Here is an 18,585-nt window from a genome sequence, read left to right as displayed (position 1 = left end):
AAAGAATAGCTCATTTTCCATGATGCTTCAGTCCTTGACCTCTCCCTATAATCAAAGTAGTATACCATCTCCTGCCAGTTGTGGTGGTGGTCTCTGTACCATGGACACCTGTGCACTGATTACAGGTCTAAGCGCCCCATACATGGACACTACTGAACAGTCGGGACTCCAATCTGAAGAGCGCTTCAACTGTGGTGACTACATCTGTGGGACACAATCTCACTCCAAATGTTTTTGACCTGTGGCAAAACTACCATCTGTGCAATTAACAGGAGCTCAAAATACATTCAGATATTTTCCCCCTAACCCTGCTATAAACAGGAGGCAGAGATGGGAAATCTGCCACTCATCAAAGGAAGCAGATTTGAAATAATCTGTTCTGCTTAGAACTCTGTGTACTTCTTGGAAATAGGGAAAAGGGAAATTCTGAACACTATCTGTATGCAGGGCAAAGTTTGCTTATCTTTCTAGACTGTGTTTTCAGTACTGCTGTCTCGCATGTTGCTTTATGCCATGATACTTGACAAGAAATCTATTTGATTTAAATCTCAAGGTAGCCCTACGAGTCTTTAAATTATTGACCTTATATGGATTGAGGAAAGATGTTTTTCAAAAACTGGTAAATAAATCTGATCTAGAATGTGTATTGTGCCTTTCATTCTGAAGGAACTTTACAAATAGATAAAAATATGGGCCAGATCCTCAAGCAGTGTACTGACATAGTTCCATTGGCTTTAATGGAGTGATGGCATTTGATGCCAATGGAGGGTCTGACCTTATGGAAGTTTAGAGCACACAGCACCTTGCAGTATTTGGCCTTCTATACAGGCCTTGTTTCACCCACCACTAAGGCACCACCTGTCTTTGGGATGAAACACTGCACTTGTGTAACAGCACACAGCAACACTGCACAACTGTGTAGGACAGAAAGGGAAGATGAAAGGTGTATGCAACTGAAAAAGCAGTGGAATTATAGCCCAGTTCTGCTTCCATTGTAATTAATGGGAGTTTTTCCATTGACTTCAAAGGGTGCTGGACTGGGTTCTCAGGTAGGCAGAATGTAGGTACTATAGTTAGTGTGTGTCCAGGTCCAGGGGCCTGATCATGAGGGATACCACTCTTAGTGAAATGATTGCGAGTGCTCAGTAATTTTCAGGATCAGACCCTGGACTAAAATCCTTACACCTGCAAAAAGTACTATGAGATCCATGACCGCAACTGATCAAATCCTAGTTTTATATATCATCCAGAAGATTAAGAGTTGAACACAACAGAACTCTTTTCAGGCAATACAGATACAGAGTTGTTCTTTAATGTTAAAACCAGTCTCTGCTAAAAGTTAATAACATAACTATGCCGTGGAATTCAGCTCTTTGGACCAGGACTCCAAAGTCTACAAGTAATTTCTCAAGATGCCACTGTGCCGGTTTTACTCACCCCTAGCCATCTTGCTCCTTTATTGGCAGCCTGTTGAATCTGCACTCTTTTGAGGGTGACATGGTAAACAGCTCCTTCCTCTACCTCTTCACCCCCGTCCTGAATTGAGCTCTGCCATGGAAGGGGAGAAAAAAAAAAGAGAAAGGAAAAAAAAAAAGGTACTTTTCCCCCCTTCTCTGCTAACCATAATCTGTACCAGCTGCTATACTCCTTATTGCAGAGCTCAGCGCACAAGATGGGCTGTATAAAGTAAATATAAGAATCAAAGCATTACAGGACACTTTTCGATTGAGGGAATGCTGAGATACTCTTGGCAAGCTGCCATTTCCTATGGTATCAGGATACCCTGACTTTCCATTTAGTTCTTTTTCCTAGACTTGCACATATTTTAAATAGTTTTGTTGTCTTTTTTGAAGGAAATGATTCCATTCTGATTAGTAAACTTTTTTAAAAGCAATTAATCCCTTTGGTTTTCCTTTATGGAAGGAATTATACTTTAAAACAGAGGAATTACATAGGTTGAGATCATTTAAACTAAAAACTAAAAAATTTTTTAAAATACAGTTGTCTATTTCTTTTGACATGAGGGACTAAAAGCACTTCTGTTTTGCTTTTTAATATTATTTCAGGCTACAAAACCTTCACAGGGCTAAGACTAGGAAAGTTACGAATATCAGAAAGCAGAAGCAGCACCATATCATCACACTAAAACTTTAATTGAAACATAACCTGAAATAATTCTCCATTTTATATTTCCTAATCTAAAGAACAAAATATAAAAACAAAGACAAACCACTATTGCTGAGCCAGGAAAAAAAAATCCTGAATTCATCCTCAAGGACTCATCTAACTTCCCTTTCTCAAATGTTTCCCTCTTCTGTGACACTCCACAAACAGACACAGAAAGTCAATTACTTTGCAGATAAGCATCATTTTAAAAGCAGTAATGCACACTGAGAGGTAATAATAAGGAACAATGAGAAAGAGACTTTAAAAGTGGGTCTCAAGAGATTGCAGACACAAAAAGTTGCACACAAATATGTCATCAGTGTGCCAGATTCACTCAGAAAGAATACAATCCAGTCCTGAAATAGGGATTCTCCATCTAGGAAGTCTTTAGAGAAGTCAGGGAGCTCTAGTTACCATTTTAGCTTTCCAAAGCAATTTCATTCTCAGTTTCCTCTTCAGGACATCGACGGGGCATGATGGATCCTGTTCTGAAGCAAATAGCTTTTACAATCCTCTCACATACTTTCTCAACTCAGTAGACACCACTCTGCCTCTATTGCTTGGGTTCTGCAGTCAATTCATGACCACAAAGAACTGTGTAAGTGGTGTGCTGGGGGAGAGGGAGAGAGAGAGAGAGAGAGACTCCTCCCCCCCACGCACACACAGTGATGTAAGGTTTTCCTGTTTATGCTTATAAATTTAAACTCCCCTTTCTAAGCTCCACCATATATAAAAAGTTATTATAAAATAATCTTTCAGTGCTTAAAGACCCTTCAACATTGTGCTAAGCCTCTGAAGTTTATCTTAGTTTCCTGACATATACTAGGTACCAAAGTAATTCCCCCACCCCCCTTAACTATAAGAGACAAAGAGAGGGGAGTGGTGAAGGGGGAGGGTTAAATAAACTGCTATTATCCACTTGCGTAGACTTCTTTGAATAATCTAATCAGAGTGACTCCAGCCAGGCATTAACAATGTAAAGCTGCAATACCAATAGAGGAGTAAGTTTATCTTTCAGAAGCACAAAAATGGTACCTCAATATTCTAAAAGCCTTTAGAATTGAAAACCATTCAGAATTGAAACATTCAAAAAGGGTTTAATAGTGCACTGATCTGACGGCAGAACTGAAGATCATGACTTTCTGAAAACTTCACTTAAAAGACTTAAATATAACACATTCTCACTTCAGCAAAATGAGACTCAGGAGTTTCCAATCAAATAAGAGAGGTTCTTTTCTTTCCCTATTAAGAAAACTTGAAGTTTTTCAGTGGTGATTCTAGCTATGTTCATGGGAATCCTGCAGTATTATTTACTTACCCAACTCAATAAGTGTAAAATGCACTTTACAGAACAAGTATAAAATGACAGGATCACTGCCTTGAAAAGATGACAGTCTCACTCAGGATGATGTGATACACAGTTCAGCTCTCTGGACACAAGGAGATGTAGAAACCTCATGGACGACAGAAAATTAAGCCAAACTTGGAGCTTTTTGCCCAAATTGTTTTCAAATTATGAGATGGCAAAAAATTACCTGGAGTCCTTTTGGAGGCTCTCATCACATTAGTTCTTAGTCCATTTTCAAAATCAGTAATGTACATGGAAGTGTCACAAGCAATTCACAAACATGGGTTGCTTTTTAAACGAAAAAGGCCACATTTTTTTAAGTGTCAAAAAATCAAGTAGGCTGAAGAGTTCTGGTTGTGAATATATATCAGTGACATAAGGGGGGAAAACTAACAGTGTTCTAGTTTAAAAAACTAATAATAAAAAATTAGGATGTTCAAAGCTAAGATTGCACATTAAATATCTCCAGAAGTTCGAAAGTATGGCTCAGAATAGCTCAAACTATTGTTAGTATATCATCCATACCATCTATGCCTCTCCCAATGATATAAAACCTTACTGTTACGCACTGCACATCTTCAACCTTGCAATACAAACCACTCACTCTCATTCTATTTACCCATGCCTGGCACACTAATGAACACCAGCCATCCAATACCGCATGTAAGAGCCATCTACCCCAAAGATCAGTTCTAGCTCTTCCAGTTCACCTTCTCTTTGTAAGACACCTTCCCACTATTAACCAAGAAAACACAACATTTTCACATCTTATCCTCTACATACAATCCATAAACAACACTGGCCTGTACCTACCATTCCATTATATGCCACAAAGCCCTAATTACCCTCACCAACTTCTCTACATAGACTAGAAACCCCTGCAGAGTTATTCTTTTTTATGGTTTGTATTATCATAGCACCTAAGAGCACTAGTCATGAACTGGGAACCTGTGGTTGGCACTGTACAAACACGACTTACTATTCTTCATAATGACAGGTTTCAGAGTAGCAGCCGTGTCAGTCTGTATTCGCAAAAAGAAAAGGAGTATTTGTGGCACCTTAGAGACTAACAAATTTATTTGAACTTGTGGGTCCAAGCCACCTCAACCTCCACATTCAATCAGATATCCAATCTGAACCTTGCCACTGTATAAATAATAGGCACAGACGCGAATGTGCCTCATCTAAAGATCTTAAAGTACTTTACTGACACTAATTAAGTTCTCTTCAGACCATCTCAGTGAGGCAAGTAAATAGTATAGTATTAGTAACCCTTTTTCAGATCAATAAACTGAAGCACACAGAAATCAATGTCACAGGATCACTCATTGAGATAGTAACAGAGCCAAACACGGAATAAAGGCGCACTGACCCCTGCTCTAACTACCGGTAGACTTACTTATACATATTGATGTTATTAACTGTTAGGGCAAGCATGGTGCTAACACACGGAGACTATCACTTGCAGCTGCTAACAACAGGAAACAAGGAACATTATTTTAAGCTATGAAACTAAGACTGAAACGTATTGCCATGGTTGAACTGATCTGACTATTTTTCAGGCTGTGTGTGTGTTTATTTTTTGGTTGTGCAATACCAAAATGATCCAGGATATGTCCTGTGCTATATCAGATAATGTCTCTCTGTGTGTTATAAGTGACTACTAAGTCTGGTATCCTACAAATTTAGAACTATGTTTTCAGCTCAGCTAGCCTGTAAAATTGCACCTAAAATTTTGCATGCTGAAAGTGGCACATAATTTTTCACATTCAAAATTTTCTACATGCAAACACCTGGATCTGTGTTGAATACATAAAACTGAAATAAGCAATTTTATAAACTGGTTCTAAAAAATTGGCTAATTAAGAAGCAAAATATAACAGGTTATCATGTGAAGAGGGGAGGATTCATGCTGCCAAGAGTAAAACACCAAGTCTGGACAATTATTTATTATCAAAAAGATGAGTTCTTGGTCAACAGTCCAGTTGACGGTACACTGAGGTATGATGTTCCAGCACCAGAGTTAGCAGTCACCAAAGACGCAATTACTTCTAATCCATTGTGTTTTCATTGCAAGAAATTGGCAACAAGTTGATGCAAAAAAGAAGAAAGCAACTCATATTTGACCGTATCTTTCTCCTATTTAAATCAGTGACAAAACTCCCCATTGATTCCCAGTGACAAAGACTGGGGCCTTTGTGATTGCCTGGCCAGTGAAAGCCAAGCTCAGCACTTTGCACTGAAAATAGGGTTCAGAGTAGCAGCCATGTTAGTCTGTATTTGCAAAAAGAAAAGGAGTACTTGTGGCACCTTAGAGACTAACAAATTTATTTGAGCATAAGCTTTCGTGAGCTACAGCTCACTTCATGGGTGTAATCCCTCCTCCTGTGCATGTCTGTGAATCCTACTGGTTGCCAATATCTGAAAGAAATGGGGGCGGAGAGGGGGAAGCGGTTAGGCAGGAATGTCAGTCAGCACTTCCACATCCAGATAGCAGGTGAGACAGACAGCCACCCTTGTAATTGATTCAACTGGCCATTATTTATTTGGTCATGATTTTGACAGATCCATGGATTTACTTATTAGCAAGGGTCAGGATGGCCATTCTAGAAGTGTGGAAGAGGTTCTTCAATGAAACTGTAAAGGGCTCACAAAGCTGATTATTTTGTAAATTGTTATTTTTAATTATGTAATGTGCCAAGATGCTTCAGTAATTGGTACGGATATAATTTCTAAACAAACAAACAAACAAACCATACAAAAATAAATCAACCAGTAGAAGGGAGGATAATATTCAAGTATGCATTGAGCCTTTTCTTTGTTTGCCAAATTATTATGGCTTGCTTTTTATAACAGCAGTTTGCATTTATACATCATCTTGCATCCTGAAGAACTGTAAATTGCTTCACAGAAATACAGCCACCTCTGGGGTGCCAGGCAGCAACCCATACCACTGCAGACAGAACACTTCATAACAGTGTGGGAAAGGGAAATTTTTGGTCAAGGGCAGCACAGTGTCATGGGATCTAATATCAACGCAAAACAGACAAACTCTTTTAAGGACTGATTCAAAGAAAACCAACACCACACAATAATCTGCATAGAACTAAATTTATCTACTTTGCAAAGATGAAGGATTAACTGGACTCTCCTAGATTTTAACCTGTAATTTCACAGAGTCTAATTATGTCAGATCTTGGCAGGCTTATTATCAGATACAACTGCTATTTAGGTTAGCATGTAAGAGCATGTACATATCATGCCAACCCCCTTCTCTGCCAACCTGTTTCTTTCCCTGATGAGGCTGGGAATATTGAGGTATAGACATCCAGCTCTTTCCAGCATCATCCATCTCTCACTGTCATAGGCACTAAATTCACTCATATTTAAATACATTTTCAAAGCAGTAGATTTCTGAGTGAGTCTTGGAGGTGAAGTGTGTGCAGCCAAAGGGAAGTAGGGAATAGGACAGAGTATATTTGTTCCCTAGTACTCTCAGTCAGCTGACCCTGAGGGGAAGTGTCAAGATCAGCTTGGAGGAAGAAGTTACATTCCACAATAAGAGTTATCGCTTTGTAGGGAAGAGGGAAAATGGAAAACAAGATAAAAATACAATAGTCTTATCTGGAAATCTTTAACGTTTACTTGATCAGAACTGAGACTTTAATTAGACTTTTGTTTATCTATCTCCTTAAATCAATTTAAATAATTCTTTTTAGTTTTTAAAGTTATTTCCCCAAACTAGTTTAGTAGCTATGAAAAAATTAAAACGACCATGGCCAAGCCTAATCAAAATGTAACATGGAGCCTGGAACAACCAACTCATTTGATCTTACATTTGTCCCTACCTAAGGCCCCAATTTAGCAAAGAATTTAAATACGTGCTTAAAGTTAATTATGTGCTTAACACTCAATGGAACTTAAGCCCACGCATAAGTATTTTGCTGAATTGCACCCTAGATCCTGAAGTCAATGGAATTGAGGGAGCTCAACACCTGGTGGGATTATACCCTCTATCCACCACTATTACATCAGTTATATTATCTAACAATGATCACACTTTAAAATGGATTTTAAAGCCAACCAAGGGATTTGGATTCCTAGTTAAAAACTGAGTGTCCAAATCCTCTAGCCAGCTTTAAAATTCTCACCCTTAAAATTCTGTTTTGCGAGATGATGGGTTCCAGTGGTATTCCCCATATTAAGTACAGGGAATCTCTCTCAAACTAGTAGAATTTTTCAAGAGGAAGGAAACATTTTAATCATGGCCACTGTACAGGCTAGAAATCTAACACAGGTGCCCATTTTTATTCTGTACTCTAGTATGTAAATTTAGAGGTTATTAGAGACAATTGTAAATGTTGTTCTTGCAATTAATTTTAAAAACAGAAAAATAAACTCATTTTATTTTAGCCCTCTAGTTACCGCACAGTCAGTGTCTGCTAAATTTAGATATGTAAAGACCTACCTAGTATATGAACACTGAAGTTCAATACAGAGAGATGCTCATGGCCACCTATAAAGTGGCACAGGCAGAAGAGAAATCTTCCCTATCTAGGAAATTATAAGTCCCCATCATTGTGGTATCTGACAACCTATCCAAGGTGAGGAGCAGAGATCAGAATGCATATACAATACCAAGAGGATCCAGGCTCTGATTAATATAAAGGATGATCCATAAAGATCTCAGGGATTGATGGTAATACAGAAAAGAATAACTATTCTGAGCCAGCTGCAGCTTGGGTTACTACAACTATTATTTTGTAGTTCCAGCAAGGTTTAATAATTATTAGTTAAACAAGATTTGCCATGATCTATACTGGCTGGTCAGCCAGGGTCAGCAATGTGTTAACTAATTTGACTTTCCATAATTGTGTTCAAACACGATAATATTTTCTTATGAAGACAAGACGTGTTTCTGCCACTTCTGCTGTAGCTCACGAAAGCTCATGCTCAAATAAATTGGTTAGTCTCTAAGGTGCCACAAGTACTCCTTTTCTTTTCGCGAATACAGACTAACACGGCTGTTACTCTGAAACCATACATTATATATGTTTCTGCTAATGACTCTCTCTGTGCATTCTTTCACCCTTGCAAGGAGAATGAACCATAAATCACTTGTGAGTACAAACTCAACCTTTTCACTGTGTGACACTTTAAAATATAGTTAACCCTGGAAAGTTCCGAAGCTGTGAACCATGGATCACTGGTGTGGTTCATGAAGCACTTACGGATAGTCCACAGAGAACTGAGAGAGTTACATAGTGCTGACCCCTCCTCATTTTTAGTTGTTGCTATAGCGAGCATCCAGGTTCTTCATTGAAAAGACAAGTCAAAACACCTATAACAGTACCTGAAAACAAGGAGGAACCAACTTTGCTGACTAACAGGGGCCACTCCTGCCTAAGAGGAGAGGAAAGAGGACTATCTTCAGGGACCAGAATGATCAGCCTCTAGCCGAAGAATGTCCAGGAGAGCAAGGGAAAAAGGAACAAGGTAGCCAGACTCTAGGCAGTAGATCAGGGGTTGGCAACCTTTGAGAAGTGGCACGCCAAGTCTTCATTAATTTAAGGTTTCCTGTGCCAGTAACAAATTTTACATTTACAGGGGCCCCCTGACGGAACCTCAGACTGGCAGCGGGCTAAGTGGGCCGGCGGCCAGGACCCTAGCTGGCAGGGGGCTGGGCGGCTGGAACCCCAGACCAGCAGCGAGGTGAGCGGGGCTGGCGGCTGGTATCCCAGGCCGGCAGCAGGCTGAGTGGGACTGATGGCCGGGACCCCAGCTGGCAAGGGGCCAGCGGCCAGAACCCCAGACCAGCAGTGGGCTGAGCGGGGTGGCGGACAGAACCCCAGACCGGCGGCAGCGGGCTGCTGGCCCCACTCAGCCTGCTGCCGGCTGGGGCTTCTGTTCACCCAGGCAGGCAGCGGGCTGAGTGGGATCGGCGGCTGGGACCCTGGCTGGCAGCAGCGTCCCAGTAAAAATCAGCTATTTCCATGCCAGATTTTAGCACTCCATATGTTTTATGGAAATATGCTCATGAGTGTGAATATGATGTAACTGGAATATGCATTATGCAAAAGGTCTATTGTAAAGTATCATAACAAAGGTTATAACCTACTGAATATATTCCTCCTATTTGTATGCATGTATCATTCTTGTATCTGAAGCTAGAAATATGAAATATAACTCTGAGGTCCTATTGTAATTATATGCAAAGTGTGGGCCATCAATGGTGGTTCAGAATCTTGATGGCTCCCACTGACTAGGACAATTGGTTGTAAATGGTTTATTTATCTGCAAGCCTTCCTGTGTACATATGGGCCAACTGAACGAAAGCTTATGCTCAAATAAATTGGTTAGTCTCTAAGGTGCCACAAGTACTCCTTTTCTTTTAACCGAAGGATGGAGACTAGGAGTCTTACAGTGACGTGTGACCATGTCACATGATACTGGAATCCATTTTAATTCTTGTACTTTTCCATTGGTGAGGCGGGGGTAGGGACAAGCACAGACAAAAGATTCCTGCCTTGTGCCAAAGCTATAAAAGGGGGCGGAGCAGGACAAAAGGGGCTGCCAGTCATAAGAAAACCCATGCTTACCACCTGAGATGTCTGCTGGAACTAACAAGGACTGTACCAGGGGAAAGGATTGGGCCCAGACTAAGAAGGAGTTTAGTTCCAATAAGCTTCTTTCAGACATCTCTGAGGGTGAGAAATTACCTGTAATCCGTTTCTTAATGTATTAGGCTTAGACTTGCATGTTTTTGCTTTATTTTGCTTGGTGACTTACTTTGTTCTGTCTGTTATTACTTGAAACCACTTAAATCCTACTTTTTATACTTAATAAAATCACGTTTATTAATAGAATCAGAGTAAGTGATTAATACCTGGGGGAGTGAACACCTATGCATCTCTCTCTATCAGTGTTATAGAGGATGGACAATTTATGAATTTACCCTGTATAAGCTTTATACAGAGTAAAAAGGATTTATTTGGGGTTCAGGCTCCCAGAAAGGCTGAACACTGGGTGCTGGGAAAGTCCCTGTTAACTGAGAAGCCCCTGGGCTGAGTGAATCTCAGTTTCAGTGAACTGCAGAGAGGCGTGGCCCAACTTCTGGGTCTGTGCTGGAACTAACTGGAGTGTCTAACTCAGCAAGACAGGAGTTGAGGGGTGCCTGTTCCAGCAGGGGGGTTGTTCTCAGTGGTATCCCAGCTCATCAAGTGACAGTCTCGAGGGGAGTTTCTGTGACCGAATCCGTCACACAGTGCAATAGAGAATTAGGCCCTATGTCATCCAGAGTGAATACTCATCAGCTCGGACAATTATCTTTCAAATGAATGACATCCAGTACACCCACAATGGATCGATTGGAAAAAAACTGCTGGGATCAAAAATTACATGATTTTCAGGCCATTAAGTGTATTCATCAAAATGAAAATTAGCTTACAGGAAAGGCAAAAAAACTGCTTCCAGCATTTCAATTCCAGACAGTGAGCACTGTACTACCAACTATGGGGCTGATTCTTCAATGCCTGGAACCTTCCTTGCTGAGTCATTTACACCTGTGAAAGCTGAGAGTAAAATGCTACCAAAGCAGAATGGTAGGTGTGACGTTGCACTGTATATGATTTTATAAAAATATGCTAATGGGCGTGAATATAATGTAACTGGAATATGCTTCATGCAAAAAGTCTCTTGTAAGGTATCATTACAAAGCTTATAATCTACGGAGTGTGGTCATCCTATTTGTATAAATGTATCACTCTTGTATCTGAAACTTGAAATATGAAATATGACTCTGAGGGCCTATTGTAATTATGCAAAGTGTGGGCCATTAATGGTGGCTGGGAATCTTGATAGCTCCCATCAGCCAGGACAAATGACTGTAGATGGCTCTGTTTGCAGGCAGGCCTTCCTGTGAGTCAGGCTAGGAGGAATGAAGACTTGGAGTCTCACAGGAAATGTGACGATGTCACCTGGTACTGAAATCCATTTTAAACCTGGTGCTTTTCCATTTAGGAGGAGGGCGGACCCAGAGAGACAAAGGATTCCTGCCTTGTGCCAAAGCCATATAGGGGGTGGAACAGAACAAAGTGGGTGGCCATCATGAGAAATCCCTTAGCTACCACCTGAGCTGGAACAAGGGCTGTACCAGGGGAAAGGATTGTGCCCAGATTAGGAAGGTGTCCAGTCTGTGAAAGAAACTTACTGAAACATCTCTGAGGGTGAGATTTTATCTGTATTCAGTTTCTTACTGTATTAGACATAGACTTGCGTGTTCTGTTTTATTTTACTTGGTAATTCACTTTGTTCTGTCTGCTATTATTTGGAACCACTTAAATCCTACTTTCTGTATTTAATAAAATCACTTTTTACTTATTAATTAACCCAGAGTATGTATTAATACCTGGGGGACGGGGGGCAAACAGCTGTGCATAACTCTCTATCAGTGTTATAGAGGGTGAACAATTCATGAGTTTACTCTGTATAAGCTTTATACAGGGTAAAACGGATTTATTTGGGGTTTGGACCCCTTTGGGAGTTGGGCATCTGAGTGTTAAAGGCAGGAACACTTCTTAAGTTACTTTCAGCTAAGTTTGCAGCTTTGGGGCACGTAGTTCAGACCCTGGGTCTGTGTTGGAGCAGACTGGCGCGTCTGGCTCAGCAAGACAGGGTGCTGTAGTCTCAAGCTGCCAGGGAAAGCAGGGGCAGAAGCAGTCTTGGCACATCAGGTGGCAGTCCCAAGGGGGTTTCTGTGATCCAACCCATCACAGTAGGTTTTATATCCACTTTACAATCAATTGGCGAGATTTAAATGACTACACCTGGGAAAAACTAGGTCCTATGAACCCACTAGATTCAGGGCTAGGCCTAAGGGCTTTGCCAGCCATAGCAGAAAAACATAGTGGAGCCGTCACTCCCGGACAACAATGGAGCAAAAAGAAAAAAGCAGTGTGGCACCCCCTCGCCCAAAAGCTGGTATACAGGGCAACTTTCCAACTCACCTGCCCCTAAAACTAGCCCTGACCAGATCAGCCCTTCTTGTGAAGCTAGTAGGTAGCAGAAGCCTTCAAATCATTAAAGAATTCCCAAGCATGATTGTAAAATGCCAAAGGAAATACAGTATATATTCCCTACACAAAACTATGTTACCAGAACATTAAGGTTGCATAGTTAAGAGCTCTAAATCAGGAAATACCAAAGTTAAGAATGAACATGCAACCTTAGCACTACCACTTCTTCAAATTTATGTGACAGAGACTACAGTTACACGGGCATGCACTGTGTCTCAGTGTACACAATATAATAGGATATACTTTTCCTACATGTGTAGCACCTCGTACTACTGTATAAGGAGTTTCACTTGCCAGGACTTTGAAACAATGCTGCTTGCAAAAACAACACACGCACACACAAAAGGGGGAAACAACATTGGTAAACTTCATAATCTGGAATGGTTTCTCTAGAAACACTGGATTATTCTAGTCTATGCACTTTAGGAGGTACCCAGGATGAAGTCCCTCTCCTGTGAGCCATATAAACTATGCAGCCACTAAGGTGTGTCAGAGTGGAACTCTTTCTGATGCACATTACAAAGTGCACAGGAATCCTCTCTTACCTCCTCCACTCCTTACAAGACCCACAGAACCTCTCTTCTGTCCTGTTGGGACTTACAATATCTGTAAGAGCAGAGGCAAGAGCTCCTAGGAGCCCTTGTGCACAGTGGCTGAGATATTACAGAGTGTTTAAGAATCTTCCCTCACGCCGATGAAACTTACAAGGTCTGCAGCCCTTTTTACAGCTCCAGGTGTCCCCACCTCTTCACAGAAGTATCTCTCACTACTTTTTACTACCTAATTGGCCATGCATGCATGCATTTACAGCAAATCCTCTCTCAGATGCAGCCTTTACAAGCTTTAAAGACAGATCTAAAGTGCATGATCTGTACATGATTTTCTAAGGCTCATAATTGGGTCAAATCAAAGCCAAAAGCTCTAAAGCACTTCCCCACAATTAGGGCTATTTCCATGTCAGATTTTAGCACACAGCCCCCAGCCTCTTAGGCTGTAGAGCTGTTCAAAAGAAGGGAGCAAAAAAATAAAATAAAAAATAATAAAAAAATTCTCTCTCCTCATATTCACAAATGGATTAAATGTTTTGCTCAAACTTCCCCAAAAAAACTTTCTTTGACTAGAGTCCAAAGGCCTGATTCTCCTCTCATTTGCACCATTTTAAAAGTTTGTTTATACTTTGCAGACTTTTAGCAGATACAAAGAAAAGTCATTGTTACATTTCAGTTTGATGATAGGTAACTCAATTGACAACAGTGGAGCTCCTCTCAATTTACACTGCTGGGAGACCAGAATCCACCTCCATGACAGGAAAAATCCAACTACCCCAAAATTAGTATTTTCTGGAATATGATGGCTGAATGAAAACAGGAGGCTAATATAACCTGGAAACCTTTACATCACTATAACAGTGGTCGCCACGACACCACTGTTACATCACAACACAAAGCAAAAACGAACACGCTGTCACGGACATGCTCCACTCTCAGTAATTTCTTCATAAAAAAACAATTGTTTTCAAAAGAGGATAAAATATTTCTGTCATAAAAGTCAGCAGTTTTGTGAAACTCCAAACTGATTCACAGATTTTCCTTTTTAAATGTCTTTGGTCAAATTAGTGGATTTCAGCTCTTGTGAGATATTGATATAACTGGAGTGACACCTCGGCTAGACGTCACAGACAGAATCACACCTGACAGGGACTTACAGATTCTTCAGCTTTTTGTTTCAGTCAAATCTAAGTGAGCCAGGAATTACATACACATGCACCATCTTGTTTGCTTTTCACTCTCAGGTTAAAAAAAAAAAAAAAAAAAAAACTTTTATAGTCATATTTGTTAGTGTTTCTTAGTTGTGCTACCTGTTGTCTTTTGGGAGAAGTTTAAAAAATAAATCCAGCATTTAAACATCTCCATCCTCCCACCTTAGTTTCATTTGGTTCTTGCTCTCCCTTTTCATCTGACGTTCTGTAGCACAAATCTCTGCTACTTACTAGGCATCTTTGTTATCTTCAGTTATGAGCCCCACCCTTTCCCTCAGTGTCTCTCTTCGAGATACTCTTCCCTCCCTTTCTGATTTATCCTCTTTCATTTTTTAGGCCTTGATGCTTAGCCCCCACTGCTTTCTATTTTGCAGCAATGTTTTAGCCTACTCTGTACACACATGCTTTTAGTTTCTCTATTGCTCAGTATGCTTCTTGTGCATGCATTTGGACCAGGTTACAATCTGGTTTTATATAGTGCCTTTCATACCCTGGATATCCCAAAGCACTTTATAAAACAAAGTACTAGATACTGCAGGCCAGATCCTCAGGACTGTCCCTTCTGCCACCAGCACAACCCGGGAAAGAACAGCACAAACATGGCTCTAAGTCTTTGTAGCGCCCTGATCCTTGAACGGCCAGGCTGGTGCCAATGACCGATGCAGAGTGGCCTCAGGGCTGCTCTTAGTTCTGCTGGCTGCAACAGCCTCCAGGGGGCATTCCAACAGCCATGGACTGCAGAAGTACAGCAATACTCTGGCTATACCCCCTTTTCTCCTACTTATACCCCACACATGTTGGGCTGTGAGGGAATGGCCAGTTTTAGGGCACTGGAGGATTCCTCTGTGCAGTGGGAGGACTGAGCTGATGTCATAAACCAGCTTTAAGTCTGCTTTGTGCTGCCAGAGTAGCAAGCAGATTTAACCAGACCAAGGATTTAGCCCTAGATGTGCAGTGACTGTTCAGACTTTGGAACCGCGCAAGGCTTGAACAAAATTTCCTGAACTTCTGGGTCTCTTGTTCTTTGCGATAAGATTCTTTTTCTCTGAAAAATCTAATAACCTAAAAATTGCTCAGATTTTTAGAGAGCATTTCCCCAGAAAACAACAAGAGAGCCAACAGTCCACCAACCCTCTCCTCATCTCACTACTGACCCAAGAAGCAATAGCCAGGTGTGTATTTCTAGGAGAAGAGAGAGAAAGGGGACTTTACTCATTTCTCCTCCTCCTCCTTCCTTTTTGAGGAAGAACTGGGTTCTCCATCCTCTCCCCCGCCCACTAAAGCAAGGTAAGATATCACTAAGGCATCCACACCAGATTTCCTCCTCCATCCCAAAAGAACATCCTATTGTCAAGTCTGACACAAATATATTGTAATATTAAAAGACATCTTTATGGGATAGCACACTACTGAAAAAGAAAAAGCTTTCTCGTGGTGAAGCAAGCAGTTCCTCCTTTTACTTGCAAAGGAGAGTTCGGGGGGAGAGGGGGAGCTTATTCATGGTTTGCGACCCAAACCGGCCTCTGATACAAGTACCCGTTTAAAGAGTAACTTCCAACATACTGTTTCCTTCTCTGTATACCTCCTCTGGGATTTTTTCCTCCTCATTCAAGTAATGATTAATACTCCAATCAGCAGCAAGGACAAACACATTCACTGTGGTGAAAACCACGGCAAAGAAATCATTAAAATCTTTGAAAAGTCCTCATCTTCCTTAATTGCTCCCCTAATTCCCTGGTAGTCTAGCAGACCTACCAATTCCCTTGTGAGCTTCTTGCTTTTTGATAAACTTACAAAGCTGGCAGGGGGTTGGGGTGGGGTATGTCTTTGGCTGTTTGCTTCTAAAACACCCTTCTAATTTCCATTTTATATGCCATACTTTATATTCTTTTTTATTGGCTTTCCTCAGGTTTGATTTCCATTTTCTAAAGGAATATTCAGTTTGAATAACCTTGTGAAACTTCCTACTTAATTATAATGTTTTTCTTCTTGCCCTCCTGCATACCCCAAGTGAAAATGGGAAGCATGCCTTCTATGACTGTTATGGTATGGTTACGTAGCATCCATGCTGACTAAGAATTTTGATTTTAGGGTCTTTTTGACTAGCCTCATTTTTTCTTTAATTCCCCTTTCTAAAATTTAGTATAACAGTGCTAGGTTTATCACAATTATTCCCCAAAGGATGCTGAACTTAGTAATTACATCGTGGCACTATCAGTACCTTTCACTCTATCTGGGGCCTCTCTCTGCTCTTGAATAGACTTTTGCCAGTTAGCTCTGTCTTTATATCTTAACTAGCTCAAAGCAAAAGGACTTTGCCCCTCCCACCCATTCAACTGCAATCAGTTGGCTTGTCTTTAGTTTGACTCATTCACTTTGAAGACACACAGATTTCAAAAGAGGCCCATTCAATAATTTAGTTTTATTACTTCTAAAGAGACTAGTTCCAGAGATTAGTTTTATTAGCTGCCCCTAGAACAGCTACTGCCCTAAGAATTAGTTAATAGCTTCTAAAATATCTATTTCAAAGATCAAGATTTAAGTCCCGAAATTAACTCTGCATCTTAGGTTCAAAAGGTTTAATTACAGAATTAAAGTATCATCTTGTGAATTGTTTAGGTGTAGGGAACAGCCTAGAACCACAAAGCAAAGCTGAGCCATATGCTACTGCCACCTTCTTGTCCCCTAAGACAGCCAGAATCAACCCTTCAATAATAGGGAGCAACTGATAATCAACCATTACTTTATTTTGTGGTTTCTATTATAGTTAAGAGAGACCACACAGGTTGAACTCTTCCGTGGGATGTTCCAACAGGAAGGCCAACCATTCAGAAATCCAGCATTTTGAGAGTTCTGCCAGGTGACAATCTTAGAAAAATAAGAGGGCTTCAAAATATCAGGGAATCCATAACCCTGCAGTTAGATTCCATAACTTCCTCCCCAGGTCACACCATGCTTAAAATGGACCTGGAGAAGTCACTCACAGCCTGTGAATCAGAATGAGCACCCTAAACCCAATTCTGTTCTCAGTTACAATTATGTAAATCCACTGAAGTCAATGGAGTCTCACTGGTGTAACTGAAAGCAGGATTTAGGGCTCAGTCCAACTACCCTTGAAGTCAACAGAAAGGCTCTAATATTCCAGCTGGATTGGGACCTCACCCTTTCTTTTTCTTGGAGTTCAACCAGAAGCAGCATCTTCTTCTGCTTCACTGGAACAAAGTGGACAAAGTGAAATAAGAATTCATTACTTATCAGCATGCCCCTTTGGATATATTTTGCAGCATTCATTCTACCCCATTTCATCCCATCCTGTAAAACTTTATTACCTCCTTGTAGCCCTGCTCCAGAGCTGAACACAACATTATGTACCATTATATCAGAGCTCCCCATTCTTTACAATTTTCTTTTGAGCACTGCTCCTTGCTCTCCCCTTCAAATCTAAACAATGGAACTAAAAAGACATACAGAACAAACAACATTTAAATTAATATACTGCTCTCTACAACCACATAACTCTGTTTTATCTGCTGCTCATTTCCTAACTGAAACTTCAGGGCTTTATTGATTATCATGATTCTGAATAAAACTATAGATCTATTAAATTAGACTTGGCAAAAAGGGCAAAGCAATAACAATTTGTCACCTCCAGTTGATTTACCTCCTCCATCTCTAAAGTATCCCATATTCGGGTATAGTGGTCCATACATCAGTGCCGTGTACTCTCCAGCTTAGTGGGAGCTTTGGTTCCAGATGCTGCTTGTGCAGTCTTCTATTAAATCTCTGCAGAACCAGATACTTGTAGGACGAATTCTGTATCTGTGTGAAAGAAATAAGAGAGAAGTGTTTTAAATACAAACAGTAACGTGTTTCCTTATATGTTCTCATGGTCTCTTTCTTATGAGATTAATCCATTGAATATAGTCATTGTATAGATAAGGAGGCAGGCACATGTAATATTTGTTAGTTACATAGAAAGCCACTGGTCAGAGTGGATGGCATAGTGGAGTAAGTCTCAAATCTCCCTTTCCAACCCTCCCAGTTCCCCTCTTTCTCTGTCATTGTTGAAGAAACCATTAACCGCTTTGCCACTAGGGCCTGCAACCTGGGTGTCATATCAGACTCCTCCCTCTTGTTTGCACCGCACATGCAAGCTGTGTCCACATCGTGCGGCTTCTTCCTCCATAAGGGTATGTCTAGATTAGGAAAACAGGTTGGGAACACATTTTAAAACAAGA

The 18,585-nt window shown here is 40.6% G+C and overlaps 1 protein-coding gene across 6 annotated transcripts in view; it reads right to left on the bottom strand.

Moving 5' to 3' along the window:
* The window catches only part of RGL1 (ral guanine nucleotide dissociation stimulator like 1), a 159,443-nt gene that overhangs the window by 108,716 nt on the left and 32,142 nt on the right, over positions 1–18,585 (bottom strand). For 3 of the 6 annotated variants that reach the window (XM_077824803.1, XM_077824802.1, XM_077824807.1), the window contains exons 2-3: positions 18,009–18,166; positions 1,438–1,548 (exon numbers count right to left, since the gene is read on the bottom strand). In XM_077824803.1, the coding sequence (XP_077680929.1) occupies positions 1,438–1,548; positions 18,009–18,053 (156 nt within the window). In that variant the 5' untranslated portion in view covers positions 18,054–18,166. Of the gene's footprint in view, positions 1–1,437; positions 1,549–2,580; positions 2,706–18,008; positions 18,167–18,585 lie in introns of those variants that run through there. The other 3 variants (XM_077824804.1, XM_077824805.1, XM_077824806.1) reach the window with 3 other exon arrangements.

The sequence above is a fragment of the Eretmochelys imbricata genome, chromosome 8 (assembly GCF_965152235.1).
Source record: "Eretmochelys imbricata isolate rEreImb1 chromosome 8, rEreImb1.hap1, whole genome shotgun sequence".
NCBI classification, from domain to species: Eukaryota; Metazoa; Chordata; order Testudines; family Cheloniidae; genus Eretmochelys; species Eretmochelys imbricata.
This window is presented reverse-complemented; position numbering and strand designations above follow the sequence as displayed.